At 42.9% G+C, this 19574-nt stretch overlaps 2 protein-coding genes across 2 annotated transcripts in view; one reads left to right on the top strand and one right to left on the bottom strand.

Moving 5' to 3' along the window:
* The first annotated feature begins 1046 nt into the window (after window positions 1-1046).
* On the top strand, window positions 1047-7235 carry cckar (cholecystokinin A receptor). The gene is made up of 5 exons (XM_041030789.1): window positions 1047-1173; window positions 1789-2040; window positions 3449-3710; window positions 4023-4150; window positions 4409-7235. The coding sequence occupies exons 1-5, from the start codon at window positions 1047-1049 to the stop codon at window positions 5005-5007; spliced, it is 1368 nt and encodes a 455-aa protein (XP_040886723.1). The 3' UTR covers window positions 5008-7235.
* A 55-nt stretch (window positions 7236-7290) lies between these two features.
* The window catches only part of rbpjb (recombination signal binding protein for immunoglobulin kappa J region b), a 40837-nt gene continuing 28553 nt past the window's right edge, over window positions 7291-19574 (bottom strand). Inside the window, exons 3-11 of the mRNA XM_041030788.1 lie at window positions 18150-18245; window positions 15560-15725; window positions 15274-15448; window positions 14275-14412; window positions 13804-13916; window positions 13326-13466; window positions 12733-12888; window positions 12520-12623; window positions 7291-11701 (exon numbers count right to left, since the gene is read on the bottom strand). Coding sequence (XP_040886722.1) covers window positions 11377-11701; window positions 12520-12623; window positions 12733-12888; window positions 13326-13466; window positions 13804-13916; window positions 14275-14412; window positions 15274-15448; window positions 15560-15725; window positions 18150-18245 — 1414 coding nt within the window. The 3' untranslated portion in view covers window positions 7291-11376. The remainder of the gene's footprint in view (window positions 11702-12519; window positions 12624-12732; window positions 12889-13325; window positions 13467-13803; window positions 13917-14274; window positions 14413-15273; window positions 15449-15559; window positions 15726-18149; window positions 18246-19574) is intronic.

The following is a 19574-nucleotide window of genomic DNA, read 5'->3' as shown; positions in this document are numbered from 1 at the left end:
GGCAATGCCAAAGGGTGTTGATATTTTATTTCTTCCTAAATATTGAAGATAATTATAATTCTTTTAATTCCACATGTTAAACTAATACGTATATGCGATTCTGAGCGAGGTTTAATGCAAGAAAACAAACATTTCTCACATAATATGTACATAAAAAAAATCACATAAAGTCACATCTGATTTGTTGGGCATTATATGAATTTGAAATATGATCTATTGTGAGGGCATAACTCATCATCCAAACTCAATGTAGTTGTTTTACTTTTGAATAAGAGCACCAGCAATCATTTCCTCCACGTCTTCTACATCCTGCTGAAACTGCACAGGCTAAGAAAGTATAACTGAATGAAAAGTCAAAGTCAGACAAGGTCTTTCCGTTGTCAGGATCATTTCCATCAGAACATTACAGCTTGATTGAATGAGCTTTCATATTGTTGCTGACATGTTCAAGTGAAATGCCACAGCAGGCAATAGATAGCCCACAGTAGATGCTGTGCAGAACACTGCTGGCACCGAGCATCTGACATTTGAAATTATGTTGATTCCAGTCATGCACCTTGAATATTTGGCTTCAGCATTTCCCCTCTTATAAATGATCCGGGAAATTGGAAATATTTGTGAAATTAATAAAGACTCCAGAAGAATATGCCTACTCAGTGCAGCCAATCTATTGCCCACTTGACGCTGTGTAGCATCCCTATTAACGCAATGATTTACGACCGGGTGTTTTATAAAAAGGGAGATGCTGACTTGCACAGACCCTAAAGGCGGGCTGAGCACTCAAGAATGCGACCCGTCCACATGTTGTCAGTAATGCTGAGCACTAGAGGAGCGCAGCGCACCAGACTGAGAGCGCACGGGAACTTGTAGACAGCAGGCCTACTATTATTTTAATTTCTCTTTCTTTTGTTTTTTTACTTCTTTAAAAAAAACTGGGTGTAAATATATATATATTTATATCCTTATGCGCGTTTTTCTCTGGTAAGAGCATGACGAATGCTGTTCATATGACTGATTTTACTTGAGGCGACAGGAGAGAAAGCGAAATGGAGACGTTTACTATACACGACATGCTCATAAATTCAACCGATCTGAACAAGATTTTGTGCAGTTTTGGGATCAAGAATATTTCGGAGTGCGAGAGCGAACAGGATCCCTCACCTGAGCCCAAAGGTACAGTGAAATTATTATTATTGTTTTTTATCACCATCAAATGCTATGAAACATCTCGTCGAATAGTGACCAATTTTATTCCTATATTTGCTGTATTATTTTATTAAAATGCAAACATTTGTGCCCAAAGAGCGACTCATTTGGCGCTGGCATTTTATGCGTCAGTGCGCATTACGCACATGGCTGAGGTCCTCCATAAAGCTAATATGTTTTGCTGTGTGTTAGTATGACATATATGTTGTCACTGTACACTTGTTCTGCTAATGTCAAATGAACAGAGCTATCCTAATACACTTCATGGCCACACGATAAAGAGTCTAATAACACAAACTTTACACATTTCCGCGGAAAAAACTCCAACGAGAAGCCCAAGAAATTGGCTCATTATAGTGATTCTAAGATAAAAGATACCATTCTGGATATACTGAGCGTCATAAGTCGCTATTTTAGGAATATTAGATATGTTTTGCCCTTAAGGAATAAACGAATACGAGGCGATGTGTGTAAGAGAGACAGAGAGGGGGAAAGGGTGAGTCAAATGATATTTAGGTCACCTTTTAGGAATGATTTACACAGAGTTTATTTGTGTGTATCCATGTGTCTCCTCACACTCAGATATCAACCAGACAGTGCGGATCGTCCTCTACAGCCTCATCTTCCTCCTCAGCGTCCTGGGCAACAGCCTCATCATCGCCGTCCTGGTGAGGAACCGGCGCATGAGGACGGTGACCAACCTGTTCCTGTTGTCTCTGGCCGTCAGCGACCTGATGGTGTCCCTGGTCTGCATCCCCTTCACCCTCATCCCCAACCTCATGCGGGACTTCATCTTTGGCACCGGCATATGCAAGCTGGTCATGTACTTCATGGGTGAGTGGATTCATGATAAGTCTAGTTCATAGAAGTTTGATTTTGTGCAAGTGCATGAATATAATATTACAGGAAAGACTTTAGATTGAGGAAGATATTTTTTAGTTTAGAGTAGCAGTGGCTAGTAGAGAATTTGTCAGATTTGCTTGACAAATTGTATATTTCCATCACCTAATACCTCTGTCATGTCTGCTGCTAAATGATTCAAGTCTCTGTGTCCAATCTGGATTATTATTATTTGTTTCATAGCACAGGTAATAGCATTATGTCTTGGACGGAGGATAATTGAAGTCATCTTAGGTCCATGTCCTGAACAAGGTTCATTTCCCTGCACTTCAAATGTTTCCGGTGCTTCAATGTGCTTGAGTGACAAAATGAGCTAAAAACAGCTCTGATCGGAGGAAACATTTTTTCAGAAAGTTCTGATTTACCTGAAGCCAAATTTACAGAAGGGGTTCAGTTTTGCCTGATGCTACACTGAGGATTTTTCAGTGCTGAAGCTTCTTGTTCTATTTTATGGTCAAAGTCCCATTAAACAATGTCAGGCTGAGTCTTGAGCAAAATATTGGATGGTGTGAAGCATCAAGCCACAGCCAAGTCTTTATAAATATGTATGAATGAAATGGAACCAACTGGAAATTAAGAATCCAGACAACACAAACCTCTGAGGTCAACAGAACTTTAAAGTAAAATACTAGTAAAATACTGCACCTGAAAATACATGTGAACCACACAATTTGACCTGCTATCTTATTATTAATAGTGACAAGCCAAATCAAATCAGAAAGCCTAAATAATTCACCAGGGTTCTCCTTCTACCTATCAGAAAAGCTTCTGCTGGGAGTTTTGTAATAAGGTGTAGTCATTACAGATGTTGCACCTTTGTTAATATTTCATTTTCATTCAATTACAAGTCCGCTGTGTAATATGATTTTCATTTTTCAGCTTATTTCCTGATGCTCCATTTAGCCATTTAGTAAGATTAGAGCACTGTCCTCTTGGATTATTACCTCATTTGTCCGCGTGTTTATCTGTTTATGTGCCGCCGCTCTCGGATTGTACACAGCGATAATATGAATGTATTTATAGTTCCTCTACTTCTTCTTCTTCTTCTTGCTGCTGCTGCTGAATGTGTTAACGGTTTTCTGCTAACAGACAGTGCAGGATGTGCCCTGTCACTACTCAGCAGTTAAATTTAATGTGACAAAACATTAATGTGCCACAGCATCACGAGCATTACAGCAAACGCTGTGACATTTTGTGAGGCTGCCGACTGTTCTGCATGTTATGAAATCTATGGCAGAGGCAGAGAAACTGTTAGCCTTTGCACTAAGCCGGGGTAGTTAAATCTCAGCACTGACAGTGACAGTCATCTATTTTTTTTTTTTTTTTTTACTGATCTGTGCAGGTGTCTCAGTAAGTGTTTCCACCTTCAACCTGGTGGCCATCTCCCTGGAGCGCTACAGTGCCATTTGCAACCCGCTGACCTCCAGAACATGGCAGACCAAATCCCACGCTGCCAAGGTCATCACTGCCACCTGGGTGGCTTCCTTCATCCTGATGCTGCCCTACCCCATTTCTAGCACCCTCAAGCCTTTTACCCGCCTCAACAACAGCACTGGGCACATGTGCCGCCTGGTGTGGCCCAACGAAATCATCCAGCAGTCCTGGTGAGCCGAAAATACTTGCATTAGGGAGTGTCATAGCTTCGCTGTCCCACCAGGGCTCCTTCACACTGGGATGCACTCAGGTTGAGTGGCAGCAAAAGGAGCTGATTTCATAAGGCCCCTTTATTGATTTTCCCAGTCTGTGTTGCTGCTGGTGAGAAACACTTGGAAAAATCTCCTGACATGCCACAGATCTTACCCTTCAAAATAAAAGCACATCATTTTCTCACTATCTTAACTGCTGCAATAACAGTAAAATAGTCAGCTGGTGTTGATTCAAATGAGATAAAATGAATGCTTGTTTGTTCCTTGCAGGTATGTGTCTCTGTTGTTGCTGCTCTTCCTAATCCCTGGGATCGTCATGATGACAGCCTACGGTCTCATCTCCGTGGAGCTCTACAGGGGCATCAAGTTTGAGCTGTCCAACAGGAAGTCCAGTAGAGGTATGACAATAAACACACAAAAGGATCAAAAGCAAAATGTTCTTTTTAAAGGAAAAAGGTGGCATTATTCTGTATATTTTTCTTACAGTCAACAAATCCCATGAAAATACTGAAAAGCATCCCTGGCTTCTGGATGTCTTCCATTTCTAGGCCCAACTTTAAAAAAGTCATGGTGGTTTTGCTCCTGCATTTTTCATGCTGCTGATAAAGCTGTTCTCTTACTCTGCTGCCTTCTTTTCATTTTCTCCACCCTGATAGACAGACAATGCAGCACAGGCAGCATCAAGCCCGGTGACAGTGATGGCTGTTACATGCAGCCGTCTAAGAAGAAGAGCATCACAGCCAGTATGGGCAACTTTGCCAACTCCAGCAGCAAGCCCATGGCGGGCCGTGTGTGCGGCAGCAGCTCTACAGCCAACCTGATGGCCAAGAAGCGCGTGATCCGCATGCTCCTGGTCATCGTCTTCCTCTTCTTCCTCTGCTGGACTCCTGTCTTTGTGGTCAACGCGTGGCAGGCTTTTGACCGGCGTTCAGCCTACCGCCTGACCGGCGCGCCCATCTCCTTCATCCACCTGCTGTCTTACACCTCGGCCTGCGTCAACCCCATCATTTACTGTTTCATGAACAAGCGTTTCCGCCAGGGAATGCTGGCCACCTTCAGCTGCTTCAGGAGGAGCGGAGGGGGGAGCAGCGGCTTAGGGAGGTCAGCTGGAAGCGGAACGGCTAAAGGGGAAGTGGGCAGATCAAGAGCGTGGCCAAAGAACACTGAGCAAAATGGTCACACCCCGCCAAGCGGAGCCAGCACACGCTTCACCTACAGCGGCATCCGTGCGTCGGCCTGGAGTGATCTGACTTAAACTGGACTAATATGTGTGTAAGAACTGTGCTGAGTGCAAACACTTGTAGGGAACCTGTGGTGTGTTTTTTTAACGTAAAGCCCTCACAGTGCTTGTAGGACGAGGTTGCGAGCAGTTATGTTGCTTTAGCTTGTGTGACATGAAGTGGGCACAACAGCTCATGACGGTGGAGCAGGAGTGGTGCACATTCAGTGCTCTCAGTGCAGATCAACATGGCCAGATGTTTCCTTAAAGCTTGCAGTGTCCAGGCTGGCTGATAAAAAGCCCCGAGGGGCCACAAGTCTGACATGGAGGGGGAGTGTTTAAACCTTTCAGGGTTTAAACAGTCTCTACACGCTTTCTATTTTATTGCTTTGAGCTGTGAGCAGGTAAAAATAAAATCACAATCAGTGCCAGAAGGTTTTAAAAAAACAAAAAAAGAAAGAAAGAAAGGGAAAAAAAACGGTTCACAACAAAGTTTGTAACTGGTTGTTTCTGGTCGGACACATTGCCTTTATCTCAAAAGGCGTTTTTTAACAGTTTGGATTTCAGTTGAACTGACACTTTGAAGACTGGGACGACCTTAAGAGTGATTTAGGTCGATTCCGTGGTCAAGACTGAACTTTGAATCTCAACCATACCAGTGTTTTTTCAAGTTCAGCTCTTTAACTCATATGGGAAATTACTCCTGACAATATTTAAAATTTTAGTTTACATTCACATTCAGTCACCAGTCAGTCACCAAAACACATTGTTTTTATCCTTGAGGTCTTGACAAACATGCTGAAAGTATTTTCTACCACATTAAACATTCACAAAGCCAATATTTTGAAACCTGCATTGTTTACATCCATGTTTACCAGCTAGCAATCTCTCCACTCTTTCTCGCATAGTTGGCACGTTATTGCCACCAGCCACAGATCAAGTGGACTTCCGTGAAAACACTGGCATGAAACATTGCTCCAAAAACTCCACAGGACACATTGGACCTATTCCTTTAACACTCACTGTGATGGATTACACAACTCAAATGTTTGACTTTCTGTATGGAAACTAAAATTTGGGGGAAAAAAATCTGAACACAAAGTAGGATTTATAGGAAACTGGCTACAATATTAAAAAAAAAAAAACACTGGTATGATCCTTTAACTTCTCCTGGATGCCAGTGGCTGAGAATTATACTCGAAGGCCTGAGTCTAAACAGGCTTTCATTTGTCATTTGCAGCAGCAGCTGCCTGTCTCGCTGCAATGTAACTGTACTCAGTAGCTCCAAAACAGTCCCTCAGTGCACAAACAGTCCTGTCTCATCCTTGACCCAGTGTTTGTGTGTGTGTGTGTGTGCTGTGGGAACTGGAGAGGCCTTATCATTTTGTGGGACCTTAAACACCTGCACCCCACACACACACACACACACACACAGACACACACTTAAAAGAGTGAATTCCCAGCATTACCCACCTGATTTCCACTGATTCATACTGTTAAATATAGCAGCATTGATGTAGCAACTTACTCCCATTTTGTTCCTTGTTATCAATATGTTGTGATGTTAAAATGCCCTAAACATTGATCTGTAAATTCTTACTTTGGTCTGATGCGTTGATGGAAAACATTGGATTTTGAAGTATGATGTTTTGTTGCATGATAATGTGCCTATTTTGACTAAAGTCCTGTTAAACCTGTGGGCACATGACTGAATGTAAAAACATAATCCCGGTGATTTTACTGCTTTGTTATGTACGTCTAAAAGCGGCTCTGGGAATGGTTTTGTGTTTGCGTACACACCTACGGCACATCTACGAATAACCGATGTCTGGTTGACCATATAAAGACCTTGAATGCCCACTGTGCAACCGCGTCTGCAAAGACTTGGGGCTGAGCAACTTGGAGCTTTTAACGGCTTTAATGAAAGTGGATCTAAGGGACAGAGGGCATTAGGGCCCAGACAAGTGGCGGAAAGAGAAAGAGGGGAATCTGCTGGGACTTCATCCCAGGGATAAGAGCTCCATTTGGGCTTGGTAGATGCCCAACGCCCCACCCCCCTTCACCCTGCAGCCACTGGGAGATGTTTACCTGCCACTGGAGGGGTGAAGGATGAAAATGGCTTGAGAAAACGTTTATGCTTTACACAAAAGGGACACAAATCTGTGTTATTCATTTGTACTCTTTCAGCTTAAACCAGAATTATTTGTTAAAGTGTAAAAAAAAAAAAAAAAAGTACCTGCTTAAGCTTCTGATGACAATTAAAAATGTACACAAAGTGAGATTTTATATCACTTTTTTTATTTCTCATTTTTATGCCAATATTGCAAGTTTTTTTTTCACGTTTTTTTTTTCTTCTTTTAATGACATACAGATTTGAGCATGATCTGGAGCTGCAATATGTACAAAAACAAACTAACGTATGTTATCAAAAAACCGTCCCCTTTGTTTTGACGTTATTGCTAAATGTTACAAACGGCACAGGTTTCTACCATCAGCAACCCTTTGAGCACTGAGTATACTACCACAATGACACCTCTGCTTACCATTTACTAGAATAATACACAGATACAGTGAGAGTGAAAGATAGTGAAAGGACATGAAGAAGAAGAAGAAGAGGAGGAGGGGAAATGACAACCAAAAAAAAAAAAAAAAAAGTGATCCGACTGTAGCAAAGCTAAGCATAACAGGCTGCACGTTAAAAACAAAAAAAAGCAAGGGGGGGGGGGGGGGAAACTCCAAATGTACATACATGAACATGAGCCACAGAGAGTGAGGATGAAATGTGTGAGAGAAAAAGAAAGGTTAGCGCTCTGTAGTGCAAACAGCCAAATAGTCTTAAGGAGAAGTAAGGCTGAGTGCGACAGAGAAGGGCTCCACACTCCTTTTTTTTTTTTTTATTTGTTTAAAGCTGCCTCTCACTCTGCCCTGTTTTGTTTAGCAGTGCATGAAAACTACATTATAAAAGACATTTGGCATATTAGAGGATACATACATTGTTCAGAGCTCATTATAAAAAAAAAAAAGAAAAAAAACACGAACAGCTGCTTTTGGAAGAGTAAAACGATTATGACCAGACACACAAAGAGAAAGAGACCGGTTAAGATATTTTGAAAAAGCATCGCAAATGCTAATGAGATGGCATTTTTTTCCTCTCTCTGAAAGCTTTGTCGCCAGGTTTATACAGCGTGCGTTTAAGAAGGCATGTAACATTTATTTGACCCCTTTTGACAGGTCATCCCCTTTATGAGTGAGGGATGTCATCAAGTTATTCTGCATCCTCCCAATCTCTTAAAACTCCAGATGCTTTAAGAGAAAAATAAACTGTAAACCAGCTCGGATTGTCAAGGCGACACATTTTAAAAGCATGCATCACCCCCTTTATTAGTTTGAGTAAATGTGACAAAGCTGCTCTGTTCAGACTCGCATGAGGAGATGAAGAGGAGCCAGAGGTGGTTAGCCTAAAAGAGGCGACTCAACATGTAAACAAAAACCCAAAAATATCCAAGCTCAAGGGGCTGGGGAGGGAGGGAGGGAGGGAGGGGGGCGTGTGTGATGCTAAATGCAGAGGCTATGTTAAAAACTTGCTGAATTTAGAGCTAGTAGACATAGAAAAACACTCAAGTTAAAAATCTACAGTTAAGATTTTGTGACCTCCATCCTGCAGAGTAAAGGGTTCAGGTCGACCTGCAGCTTGTCACGAGAGCTCAGTGTGAAGAAGCGCAAAATACTCGGGTTTGATGCTACACTACCGCTGCAGCACCAACTTCTCCACAATTCCAGGACAGACAGGAAGTGGCCTCTATTTAAAAAAAAAAAAAAAAAAAATACACTCCCAGGCCAACCTAGGCAGCACGGGCAATAATGCACTTTTCTTTCCTTTTTTTTTTTTTGACATAAGACATGGGGAGACTTTGTACCAATAATTTAAAAAATATCAATATTACAATATAAAATATTTAACATTAATGACGGACAGGTGGACAAGGGAGGCGAAATGGGGGCATAACTTAATTTTTTTCTTTTTTACACTGAAGCGGGTGCAAGCGAATCCTTTTTTGTTCCTGTTTCAAGGTTTTGTTTGTAAGAAAATTCTGAAATACTTCATTAAGCAGACATTCAAGTTACAGTATCGTTGTTCTTTTTCCCAGAAGTGTATACAGTTGTACTGTAATACTAAGATCACAGGTATTGCCTTTGAATGTTTATCCACAATTATCAGACATTTGGATTCAGGTGGAAGACAGAAAAAACCCAATGAATCTCACGTTTTCTTTCGTTTTGGAGAGCAGTTTTGAAATGGAGCGAGTCTGACTCAATATTCCATTACAGCGACTACATATGACACTGACACTCACACACGCACACACACACGCACAACACACACACTTATATTTTCTGGCTGGTGAACTAGTGCTCAGGCAGACAAAAACCATGAAATGACCTGTACAATATTGCTGTTATGTTTGGAAATGCACATCTTCAGTAATACACATTTAGAAGGCCTTTACGCGGTCGCCATGAACACAGATGAGTGCAACTACTCGGACAGTGAGTTCACAATGTACACACGCTTGTTTCTGCGAAGAGAATAAACCACAGGAGATTTCTTTAAAAAAGAAGGCTGGAAGGAGCTTACAGCGCTCGCGAGACATTGTACCAAAAAAGTGAGAAGGTGCCGGGCACCGCATGAGAATACAAAAACGGGGTTATTGTACTTGTACACCAAAAATGAAGGCTGAGAGATCCTTCAGAAGGCTGCTTTGCGTTGCATGACAAGGTGGTTCTGGAGCCGCAGCAATGACCTCAAAACAGCAGAGCTCCTGTGATAAGAAGCGAGGCATTAGCTTGTTTTTGTGCTATGCACAGGTTCTTCCAAGGTGAGTAAACAGCAGATAAGAAAAAAGTGAAGTTTTTTTTTTTTAAGTTTTTTTTCTTTTTTTTTCTTTTTGTAACTTAAGTTATCAGTAAGGCCACATCAAATTTAAAAGTGTCCGTCTGTTTTTGGAAAACCACTGGAGTTAAATGCCACCAGAACTACAGCACACACTGGAAGACACCTCGCTAGGTGCAGTTTTTGAGCAACAAGTTTCACTACGTTATCTGATACGTTAACAGTGACCAATAGAGCAACAGGTACAGGATATTAGATATGTGACTGGTTTGACTGTGTACACAGTAAGAATATACAGTACTAAGGCTATCCTTTTAAGTCAATGACTACGCTTATTACAATAGTTTGAAAATGACAAACCGACTTGTTTTTCGTAACCATGGAAGTCTAGTTTTTGATGTATTCTGCAAACATTGCTATGGCTCCATGTGAGATGTACTGATGTGTATATTTTCCAAAGGAGACATAGCGCACATAGAGTATTGCAGGCAAGGCAGAGGCGTTGCTTAAAGCTTTTCTTTTTAAAGACTTCATAAAAACCAATGATAAAAAATAGGCCCTCTGAGGTTATTCCCCAATTTAAAAAAACAAACAAACAAAAAAAACAATAACCTTCGCTTATGTAAATAAACAACCCAGACTTCAGATTTTTCCCCAACAGAAGAGGTGAGAGTATCAAAACAAAAGTTCAATCCAGACTGAAAAAAAGCAGGCGTTTGTAGTAAGGTTGCAATAACATACAGGTTGGGATTTTGGACCTCAAAGGGGGAAAACAAAGCCCAAGCTCAGAGGAAGAATAGAAACTATTTGGTAACAAAAGTGTACTATATGTTTAATACAAAAAAGGTATGGAGAAAAATGTACCTTTACTAAAGCTTATACAAGATCCTTGGTCCATAAAAACTATGTTATCGTCACGTTTTATGTGTGTCCCTCTGCATCCTTGCGCTCCCTCCAACAACAATACATCCAGCCCCCTTTAGGAAACCACAAATTAATGCAAAGTAACACAAAAACAAAAAAGGAATAATTATAAAACAAGTGGTGGGAGGAAATGGGAGGAGGGGGGGAGCAGGGCAGCGCAAAAAATATACTTTCCTTTCAAGACAATTTTTTTTTTTTTTGTACACGGTGGATGTATTGTTGTTGTGGTTTCCATTCTCACAGCCGTAGAAAGGTGCTGGTGCTCTGAGCCTGCAGGAACTCCACTCATTCCAAACACCAGAACTGGATAGGCAGGTCCCTAAAGTAACCACAGGAGAGGGGGCGTGTCAAGGAGCACTTTCACTTATTCCCATTGGCTGACACCCTTGTGATGTCACTCCTCCTTCAGATTTCCCCCGCGTTTGCTCCTTTGTCCCGCCGATTTTTCCACTTCAGCTTCTTTGTATCCAAAATTAATACGCAGCACTTTAGAGTGAGTCAGTTTTTGTTTATTATTTCCCATAGTCTTTATATACCTTCTGGTATATTTGCTCTCAAGGCATATTGTAATGAGTGGCCCCCTGTGTGCGTTAGGAGACCACAGCTGCGGCGGTGGAGGATGAGGATGTGACTCCTGCATTGGAGGTGCTGTTGGGGCCGTAGACGCCGGGGCCGGGCTCCTGGCTGTTGCTGCTCAGCAGGCTGGAGTTTCCGGCCCGAAGGATGGCCCCCGCGGCGCTGCAGTGTGGCCGCGGCCCCGGCTCCGGCGTGTAGGTGAAGGTCAGTGTGGTGGAGTAGATGATGCCGTCGTTCCTCACCAGCGTGACGGGCACCTGAACGGGCTGCCGCACCCAGCGCCAGCCCTCGCGGAAGGCGGAGATGTCGGGCACCACGCACAGCATGCTCTCCGCACACCTGTGGTGTGTTCAGTGAAGAGAGAAACAATACCAAGAGTGAACCAGAGTTTGAAAGCGTCTGATAAGAAACATTCAGGCTTTTGATCGAAAATTCTAAGGGTCTAAGGTTTTGGAGCGAGCAATGTGGCATCAGCAGCTCGGCAGCATTGTGGTGCTCCATGTTCTCCCTCCACGTCTCTGACTCAGTGCTCGGTGGGTGGTACTGCTGAACACATGAACTCTAATCCGTCTGTAAAACTCAACATGGTCGAGGAAAAGCCAAGGTAACAGCATTTTACAAGAGTGTAACACCGAAGTATCACTTCACTGTTAAAAAGTTCTTGGCTCACAAAAAAACACACTGCACGTTTGAAGAAGACGAATGAGTTTTATACAGTTTGACTCGTATGATTAAGCACCAGCTGCATCACTAAAGCCGAGATGAGTATTTATAACATGCATTAGGTGACTGTGCGATTAGGCTTTCACAGTGTCTGCAGCATTAAGTGTCTGACAGAGAGCATTTTGAAAGCTTTTATCAATTTGGATTACAATACTAAGTTATTCACATTTCCATTATATTCCTTAAACTTAAAGCCCATCATTTTCTAAGCCTGTGAGATCTAATAAATGCTCAAATTAGTTGCAATGGACAATTTGTATGCTAATGGGGGAAAAAAAGGCAAACTCAATGGTGTCTTTGGTGCAGACAATGGAACTCATTTCCCGCAAGAAATGGAAAAGAACACTTCAAGTAGCCTGGGAAATTACACTTAAAAGAAGGCCAGAGTCTTAGATTCTCCCTCTAGGAGAAATTAAACAGGAGCAAAGGCACACCTGTACATGGTCTCAGCCTCAACATCGCCAAACCAGACCCGGAGATTTGGAGTGAAGTTCTGTCCCGTCAGCTCCAACATGGCGACATCACCACCACCGTTTAGCTGCAGACAATGGAGACGATGTGGTAAACACACTGTGGCCCTACAACAGTACAGCAAAGCTGAAATCTTTTGTTGGGCTCTGTGTATCCAAACATGTCTCCCTGTGTACCTGTAAGCTCTCTACCACAGGCACGGGGGTGACAGGCGAGTGAACAGGGCCCATGCCCTCGTAGAAAGTGTATTCGGCCTTGTCTGTGCTGATGATTGTCCAGGAGGCGCCGTCGTTGATCATCTCCTTGTTTGGTTCCTTTGGGCATGGAGTGGCCTGGCAGAAAGGGAAAATGTGGAGATATGACCTACAATGTACATCAGGGACAGAGACAGCCATCAACAATTACACCCAATCGAGACTACTCTCATCTGGACTTCAATCAAATGTCACTCTCTGCCTATATTACCATCTAAATAAGTAAAAATTCTGGAGGTGAGTGGACTGCTCATTGTTCTTCAAAGAAAAAATGGCACCCTGTCCTAAAACGTCCCCATATAGTATAATAAAGACAAAGGATAAATGAAAAATTGAGCTCAAATTCTCTTTCAATTCTGTCCACTCAAAAGTCCAGAGATCACCGTCTATTTCAGATTGCTAGAGCAATCATCTTCAATTATCTGTGAACGGCAGACGACTGATCTGAGGAAGAAACCTCGAGGCATAGAAGTGGAGAGAAGGCAGATGTAAGAGTGTTTGGATGAGACACTGACTTGAAACTGGATGATCCTTTCTTGGGAAAGGCACAGGTACATGCGTTCTGTGTCCTTCAGGTAGAAGGCACACTTGTGGAGCTGGGAGACGGGGTCGTCTGCATCCAGCAATGCCGTCTGCTTGTCCACCTTACGGATAATCTGAAAGGGAAGGAAAGCTGTACATTAGCCACTTGGAAGGTAAATAGAGGAGTGGAAAAAAAGGTGTAGGGAACTATGGGGAAAAAAAACAAGCAGGAGGAAGGATGGGGTAAATCAAGGGAGTTATGTGTCAGACCAAGAAATAGTCCTGCATACATTTCTAAACTGTTAAAAGTGTGATTTTTTAAGGCGACAAAGTTAGTGACTATTCCTTTGAATACTCTTCATTTAACAATGACTAGCTTTATTCTATTGTCTTATCTCCTGCTGTAATGAGTCAACCTCCCCACTGGGATCATTAAAGTTTCCATTTCTGTTAGAACTGTGTTTCTTTTACCAGTCTGGGTAGGGCCATGCCCGTGACAGAGCAAACCAGCTTGACTGTCTGGCCGTAGTGGATGTAACCGTCTCTCACAGTGAACTCTTCTCCTTCTGACTCCTCGTCATCCACTGGAAAAAAAAAAAAAAACCCACACACAATGCAAGAAATCAGTGCTGCAGCAAGCCACCCACAACCCATACACTCAAACCCACATTCAGTCAATCAATCACTTTCTTTGTCTGAGATGATTCAGCTGTGTAATTACTACTTTACAATGTGGTTTTACTTTTACAATGAACACACACACACACACACAGACATGGCGATAAAGTGACAAGCTGTCAAACCACGTCGGATTTTCCTCACTTCACTCATGCTGAACCTCTGTATGATTTGACTCTTTTTCTAAATACATTTAATAATTTTTTTTGCGGAGCATTTGTGTTACAGACACAGAAGTGCAACCTCCGGCTGGATAAAACGTACACAGGTGGATGTAGAAGGCGCCCCACTGCTGGGAGCTGGCGTGAAAGTTGCCACCCTCCACGTGTAGATAGCGCGTGCTGACTGTTTGGGACCGCAGCCTGTTGAACAGTGCCACCTTGGTCCCTGACGCGATGCACACTGTGGACAAACATGAGCAAGAACATACACCGTTACAGGCAGGTTACATAATGAGCCAAACATGACATGCTGCTCACAGGTCAGCTGTGTTAGCAGCGCGATAAAGGGTGAGAAGTCAGACATGAAACGAATCTTAGCTGAGGTGATGAGAGCAGTACAGGTGTGCTGAGGCGTAACTGGGTTATTAGACACTCAGATGAAGCTACACTGCCCTCTAGTGGTTGGAAATAATAATGACACTGCTAATATTTTTTTGCTAATAAGTTGGTGATAAAAGTAAAATAAAGTATATTTAAAAAAAAATAAAAGTAGAGAAATTAGTCTAATACATAATTTTTAAAAAAATGATTAAAAACAATGAATTTTCGAGTGAAATAAGTGAATATCAAAGATTATATCAGCAATATTAACTAAATTTTCTGATTGATCATTTAGACTGATGTGGGAAAGTATAACAATTTAAACCTTTTACTTAATGTTTACAAAACAGTATCCTTTTATACCATTTAAATTCAACCTTCGGATTTTCCCTCTTTTTCACCTTTGTTCTTTCCATTTTCAATAAAGTGTCTGCGTTGGTATGTGTATCACAACTGTGTTGCCATTGTGGCCAGGGACCCATTTAAGAAGAGATCCACACCTCCAGAGCCTCCAGAGCTCATCTTTGTTAAATAAAACTTCTTACTGTAACCTTAGCTTGAACTTTACACATCCATTTTTCAAATTTATCCTTGAACCCATCCTTGGTGAGTCAATAAAAGTGCTTTCACCAGTAGCTGCAGTGGATCCACACTGCAGAACTTGCAGAATCAGACTCCTGTACCGAGGCTGTTGATAAAAATGCGTGAAAAACAAACTTACAGTCAGCATTTTTGAGGGACTGCTTCTTTTTGGAGGGCTTAGAGATGACTTTGATCCTCTTGCTGAGGAAGACACCGATGTCAGCGCTGTTGCCGTAGAACATCTTGACAGACAACATGAAGTGCTTTCTCTTGTCGGAGTCGGATATGTACAAGGTTTTGGCTGTGCAATAATTCTGGGAGGGAATGAAAGGAAAGAAAGCAAACAGGAAAGTCGGATTAGAATATTTCTTGGATTAACAATTAGGCAGCGTTCCCAAATGCATGTGTGGGTGTGGGTGTTGTACCTTTCCCTCTAAGTTAAGCTGCTGCATTTCTTGGTCGCTGTTGCCGATGCCAATGAAGGCACAAGGCTGCGACTCCTGCTCGGAGCAGCCGTCCCGCTCCATCTGTTCCTTCTTTTTCTTCCAGCCACTGCCCATCAGGTACACGCAGGGGGGAGGGCAGAAGAACCTGGACACAGGGACAGATATTTATGACTCCATGTGTGCAAATACCCAAAACACACGTCCTTTACCTTCAGTAATAATTGCTTGAGCAATAACTTGAGTATTTTAAGTGGCGCTGTTCAGAGGCCACCTGAGTAGCTGTGTAGGTTCTGGCCTTATTTGCGCCTGCAAATAACCTTTCAGCTCTTACTGTAAATATACAAATGGTTTTAATCAACAAAAGTTGGTTTAAAAAGAGAAAACATCTGCATGATTGGCAGACATGCTCAGAAACCTTTGTGGCCTTAGGATAACATACATCATTTGTTTTACAAATCAGAATTGAATTAGAAATAATACTCTTGTTCAGGAAATGGAGGAGAGAAGACAAAACCACTGGACAAGAAAATTATTTATTTTGGATGTAAGTGAATTTAAAAAAATAAGTTTAACAACTCTTCAAATAGGACAAGCTGAACAATGTGCATCTCTTAATTCACACCAGAAGAGGGCAGATGTGTACCAAGCTTCAAAAGGACAGTCAGACTTTTATTGACATTCTGTAATGCACAATTCAGCTAAACCCTCTTTTGTAAAGCTGTCGAGCCTAATTTAACAGATGTTACCCTGATCAGTCCAACATGGAAATGATACATTGAGAAATATTAACTAGCACATTAAATGAAAGGTAACTTCAATCCATTTAAGATTCACTCTCTTCTCTACTTTACCTCTAACGTCAAGAAAAGAACTCCTTAAAGAAAACTGACAACTTAAGTCCTGTTAAATGTGAAATAAACTCATCAGTGAACCAGCACGCTTCAAATAAATTTATGTGCGTCAGCGTGGAACTGGAAAGCAACCTGTTTCGCAACACCAGTGTCTGTCTCTGTGGGTGTTTGTCTACTTTCACCTCCTATAAACAGCACAGACAGAACAAGGCAGCTAGAAAAAGGGAGACGGCACATTTGCATTCTCCATGCGCTCGCTTTCCTTGGCTCCCCTGTTACAATACAGACAGAAGCAATCAGAGGTGCGAGACAGACACACAACATTAATAGTGCAGGGTTTTGCAGGCCAAAGGATGTTGAAACACTAATATACATACAGTGGCAGAAACCTGTCTGTATATGTTAATATCGCATTGTGACTATGATACAGCAGAAACCCCTTTGGGACAGGCTCATCCAGACACGTCTGTGGTGCGGCTGGATGGTCTATCGGTTACAGATATTTTTGAACTGAACTCACAAATTTAAACCCTGCATTGGCATGTCAATGAGCAAGTCACAAACCAGCACCGGTGACAGTATATCCTTCACAAGCATGCGTATGTGACAAGAGTGTTTGAATGGCGCCTCTCACTGGTGTCACTTTAACTGGGCAAGACAGCTAAAAAATTATCCGAGGAATTCATCTCAGTCTCAACTTCTCTCCCTCCATCCTTCTCTCCAGTTCTTCTCCAAATCTCTGAGGTGTCTCTGAGTTGGCTTGCAACAGCTGATTTACCAACAGATAGGCCTGATGAGGTCGCAAGCAGCGCTGCAGCTCAGCCAAGAACGGCCGAGAGGCAGGGGATGGAGAGCTGAAGAGAGTTGCAAAATGAGCAAGAGGTTGGGGGGGGGGGGGGAGGAAAAAGCTATAAAAAGTTTGAGAGTGAGAGGTAGAAAGGTGAGAGCTGAGTTACAGGAAGGGTACGAGGAAGAAAAGACGAATGACAGAGTTCAAGAGAGCAGAAGAGAGAAAAAAAAAGAGAAGAGGTTGCGAGAGCCAGCGATCACCCTGAACTCATCTTTGAACTGTAGAACCTGTTAGATGCACTGCATGGAAATTACAACTAAGAAGCACAGAAATAAGTAGAGTTACCCTCTGAACCTCTGAGACCCGTAAGCTCTCGTCCTCGAACCCTTACACCTAAAGTCTCCAGGGTTTTACCAGGACGTTGGCCCTAGAGCCTTTTATCTCCCTTATTCCCATTGCTCCTATTTCCCTCTCGTCTCTCTACGGCCTTCACCTGAACGTGGCCTCATACAGGAGGTTGCCACTCATTTCCTCCTCTGACCTCTGTTGATATGGGAGGTCAGAGGGGTCATGATGCACACAGTGGAATGTGTGCTTTACATCCAGTCCCTAGTCTGATCCCCCTTGGTAACTTGTCCATAAATCTTTGCAATGAAGGGGTTCACCTCTCGAAGGTACAGGCATAGCTGTTTGCAACCAGTTTAATAATCAGTAGATCGGTGTTGACACATCACCACGTGCAACACTGAACTTCTACTTGCTTAAAACAACAAAGAATCAAAATTGGAGTAACACAAAAATGGCCACTCTCAACTTTCTCAAGTGGTAACCTCAGATGGGAGAGTGGTCCAGGGGTTATCAAAGTCTGAAGAAACCGTGGTAAATGGATGATACGAGTGAAGAAGCTGCTCTTTAATGTTCAACTCACCTTTTCTCATTGCCATAGGATTTCTGTGCAACTTTTGCATGCAGGATCATGACAGTTTGGTCACCTCGCTCCTTCAGGTAATTCCTCATCGCTTCTCTGCAAGATGACAAAAGGAGAAACAGAAAAGCGAGAAAGAAGTTCATTAACAGGTCGTTTTGTGGTCTGGCAGATGAGATGAAAAGATAACGGGTGTGTTGAAACCTCTGGGGCTGGTCGTCCAGCTGGGTTTTAAAAGGCAACATTTCAGCTTAGACAGATTTAAAAAAAGAAAGGTGTGAAGCATGTAATGAGAACATTTAGAAACACACATGTACCTACAGTACACTCGGTCGCAATGACCTCTGAAAAGCCTCAGAGCCTGCACGGCCTGCTAGCCAAAAATCTATGTTCTCCCCCAGCTGGGTCCATTTGAGGTGGGGGTGGACTGAACCGTTAATGACTGGCTCAGAGGGAGAGTGAGGAGCAAGGGAAAGGAACATGGGGGAGAAGGGAAGAGACAGAGAGAGAGAGGGAGACAAAAAGGCAGAGAAAGAGTGGGGGCTGGGGGAGGGGGTGGGTAAAGCGAGAAAAGGAAATAGAAAACACCAGAGCTGGAAAAACAAAAACAACCGAGCTGAGCTCACCAGCAAAGATTCCTCATCTCGTGTCAAAATGTTGCAAGGTCCGCGTTCCAATTACTTCTGTCAACTCCGCCAAACCCTCCCACCTCCCCTCCAACTCCCCACCTCCTTTACACAAACAAGCCCGAAAATTATTTTAATATTTGGCAGCGCAAAAACGCACGGGGGTCAAAGATCAGGCTTAGACGCACAATTAAGACGCATCACGCGCACGGACGTCAACACACTCTGAACAAGTCCGCGCACATGCACAGATGTCAGCGACACCTGACACGCCAGGGCGCTCAGAGGGCATCCCACTCAGACACACACACAGCTTTCCACTCTGCCACGCAATACTGGGCCGCACGCTCGGGTTAGACAGGGCCTTTGTTATGAAAAGCAAGGGGCCCCTCACAGTGTGTGTGTGTGTCTGTGGGGAGGGGGGGGGGGGGGGGGGGGGGGGGGGCAGCAGAGGAGGAAGGCTGAGAGCGGATTGTGGTTTATCCATTTCATAATGGACTGGGAAATGTTTTATTTCTCACTTCGCTGTGTGATGAGACAATTATTTTTCGGGACATCTGAGTCTCACGTCCACACCGAATTATGCTTTTCTAAATTACCGATCGCCAGCAGCTGCGAATGAACATGATGGAGGTACGATCCCAGAATTCCAAACATTTTAGGCCATTTAACTGATCCGACGCAACCTGATACCATCTAACCACCACATGGAGAAAATTAAATCAAGCTAGGAAAAGTGTGCACACGACTTCAGCCAAACTCGTTCAATGGCAGCGGTTTGATTAAAACCTTTCTGACTCAT

Source organism: Toxotes jaculatrix, chromosome 23 (genome assembly GCF_017976425.1).
Source record: "Toxotes jaculatrix isolate fToxJac2 chromosome 23, fToxJac2.pri, whole genome shotgun sequence".
NCBI lineage: Eukaryota > Metazoa > Chordata > Actinopteri > Toxotidae > Toxotes > Toxotes jaculatrix.
The sequence above is the reverse complement of the archived record's forward strand: the minus strand, read 5'-3'. Positions and strand labels throughout refer to the sequence as shown.

Excerpts from the sequence above, each read along its gene's own strand:
- cckar (XM_041030789.1), top strand. The coding sequence starts at position 1,047 with ATGGAGACGTTTACTATACACGACATGCTCATAAATTCAACCGATCTG. Across the intron at positions 1,174-1,788 it reads TCCCTCACCTGAGCCCAAAG|ATATCAACCAGACAGTGCGG; the intron begins GTACAGTGAAAT and ends CCTCACACTCAG. Across the intron at positions 3,711-4,022 it reads GAAATCATCCAGCAGTCCTG|GTATGTGTCTCTGTTGTTGC; the intron begins GTGAGCCGAAAA and ends TGTTCCTTGCAG.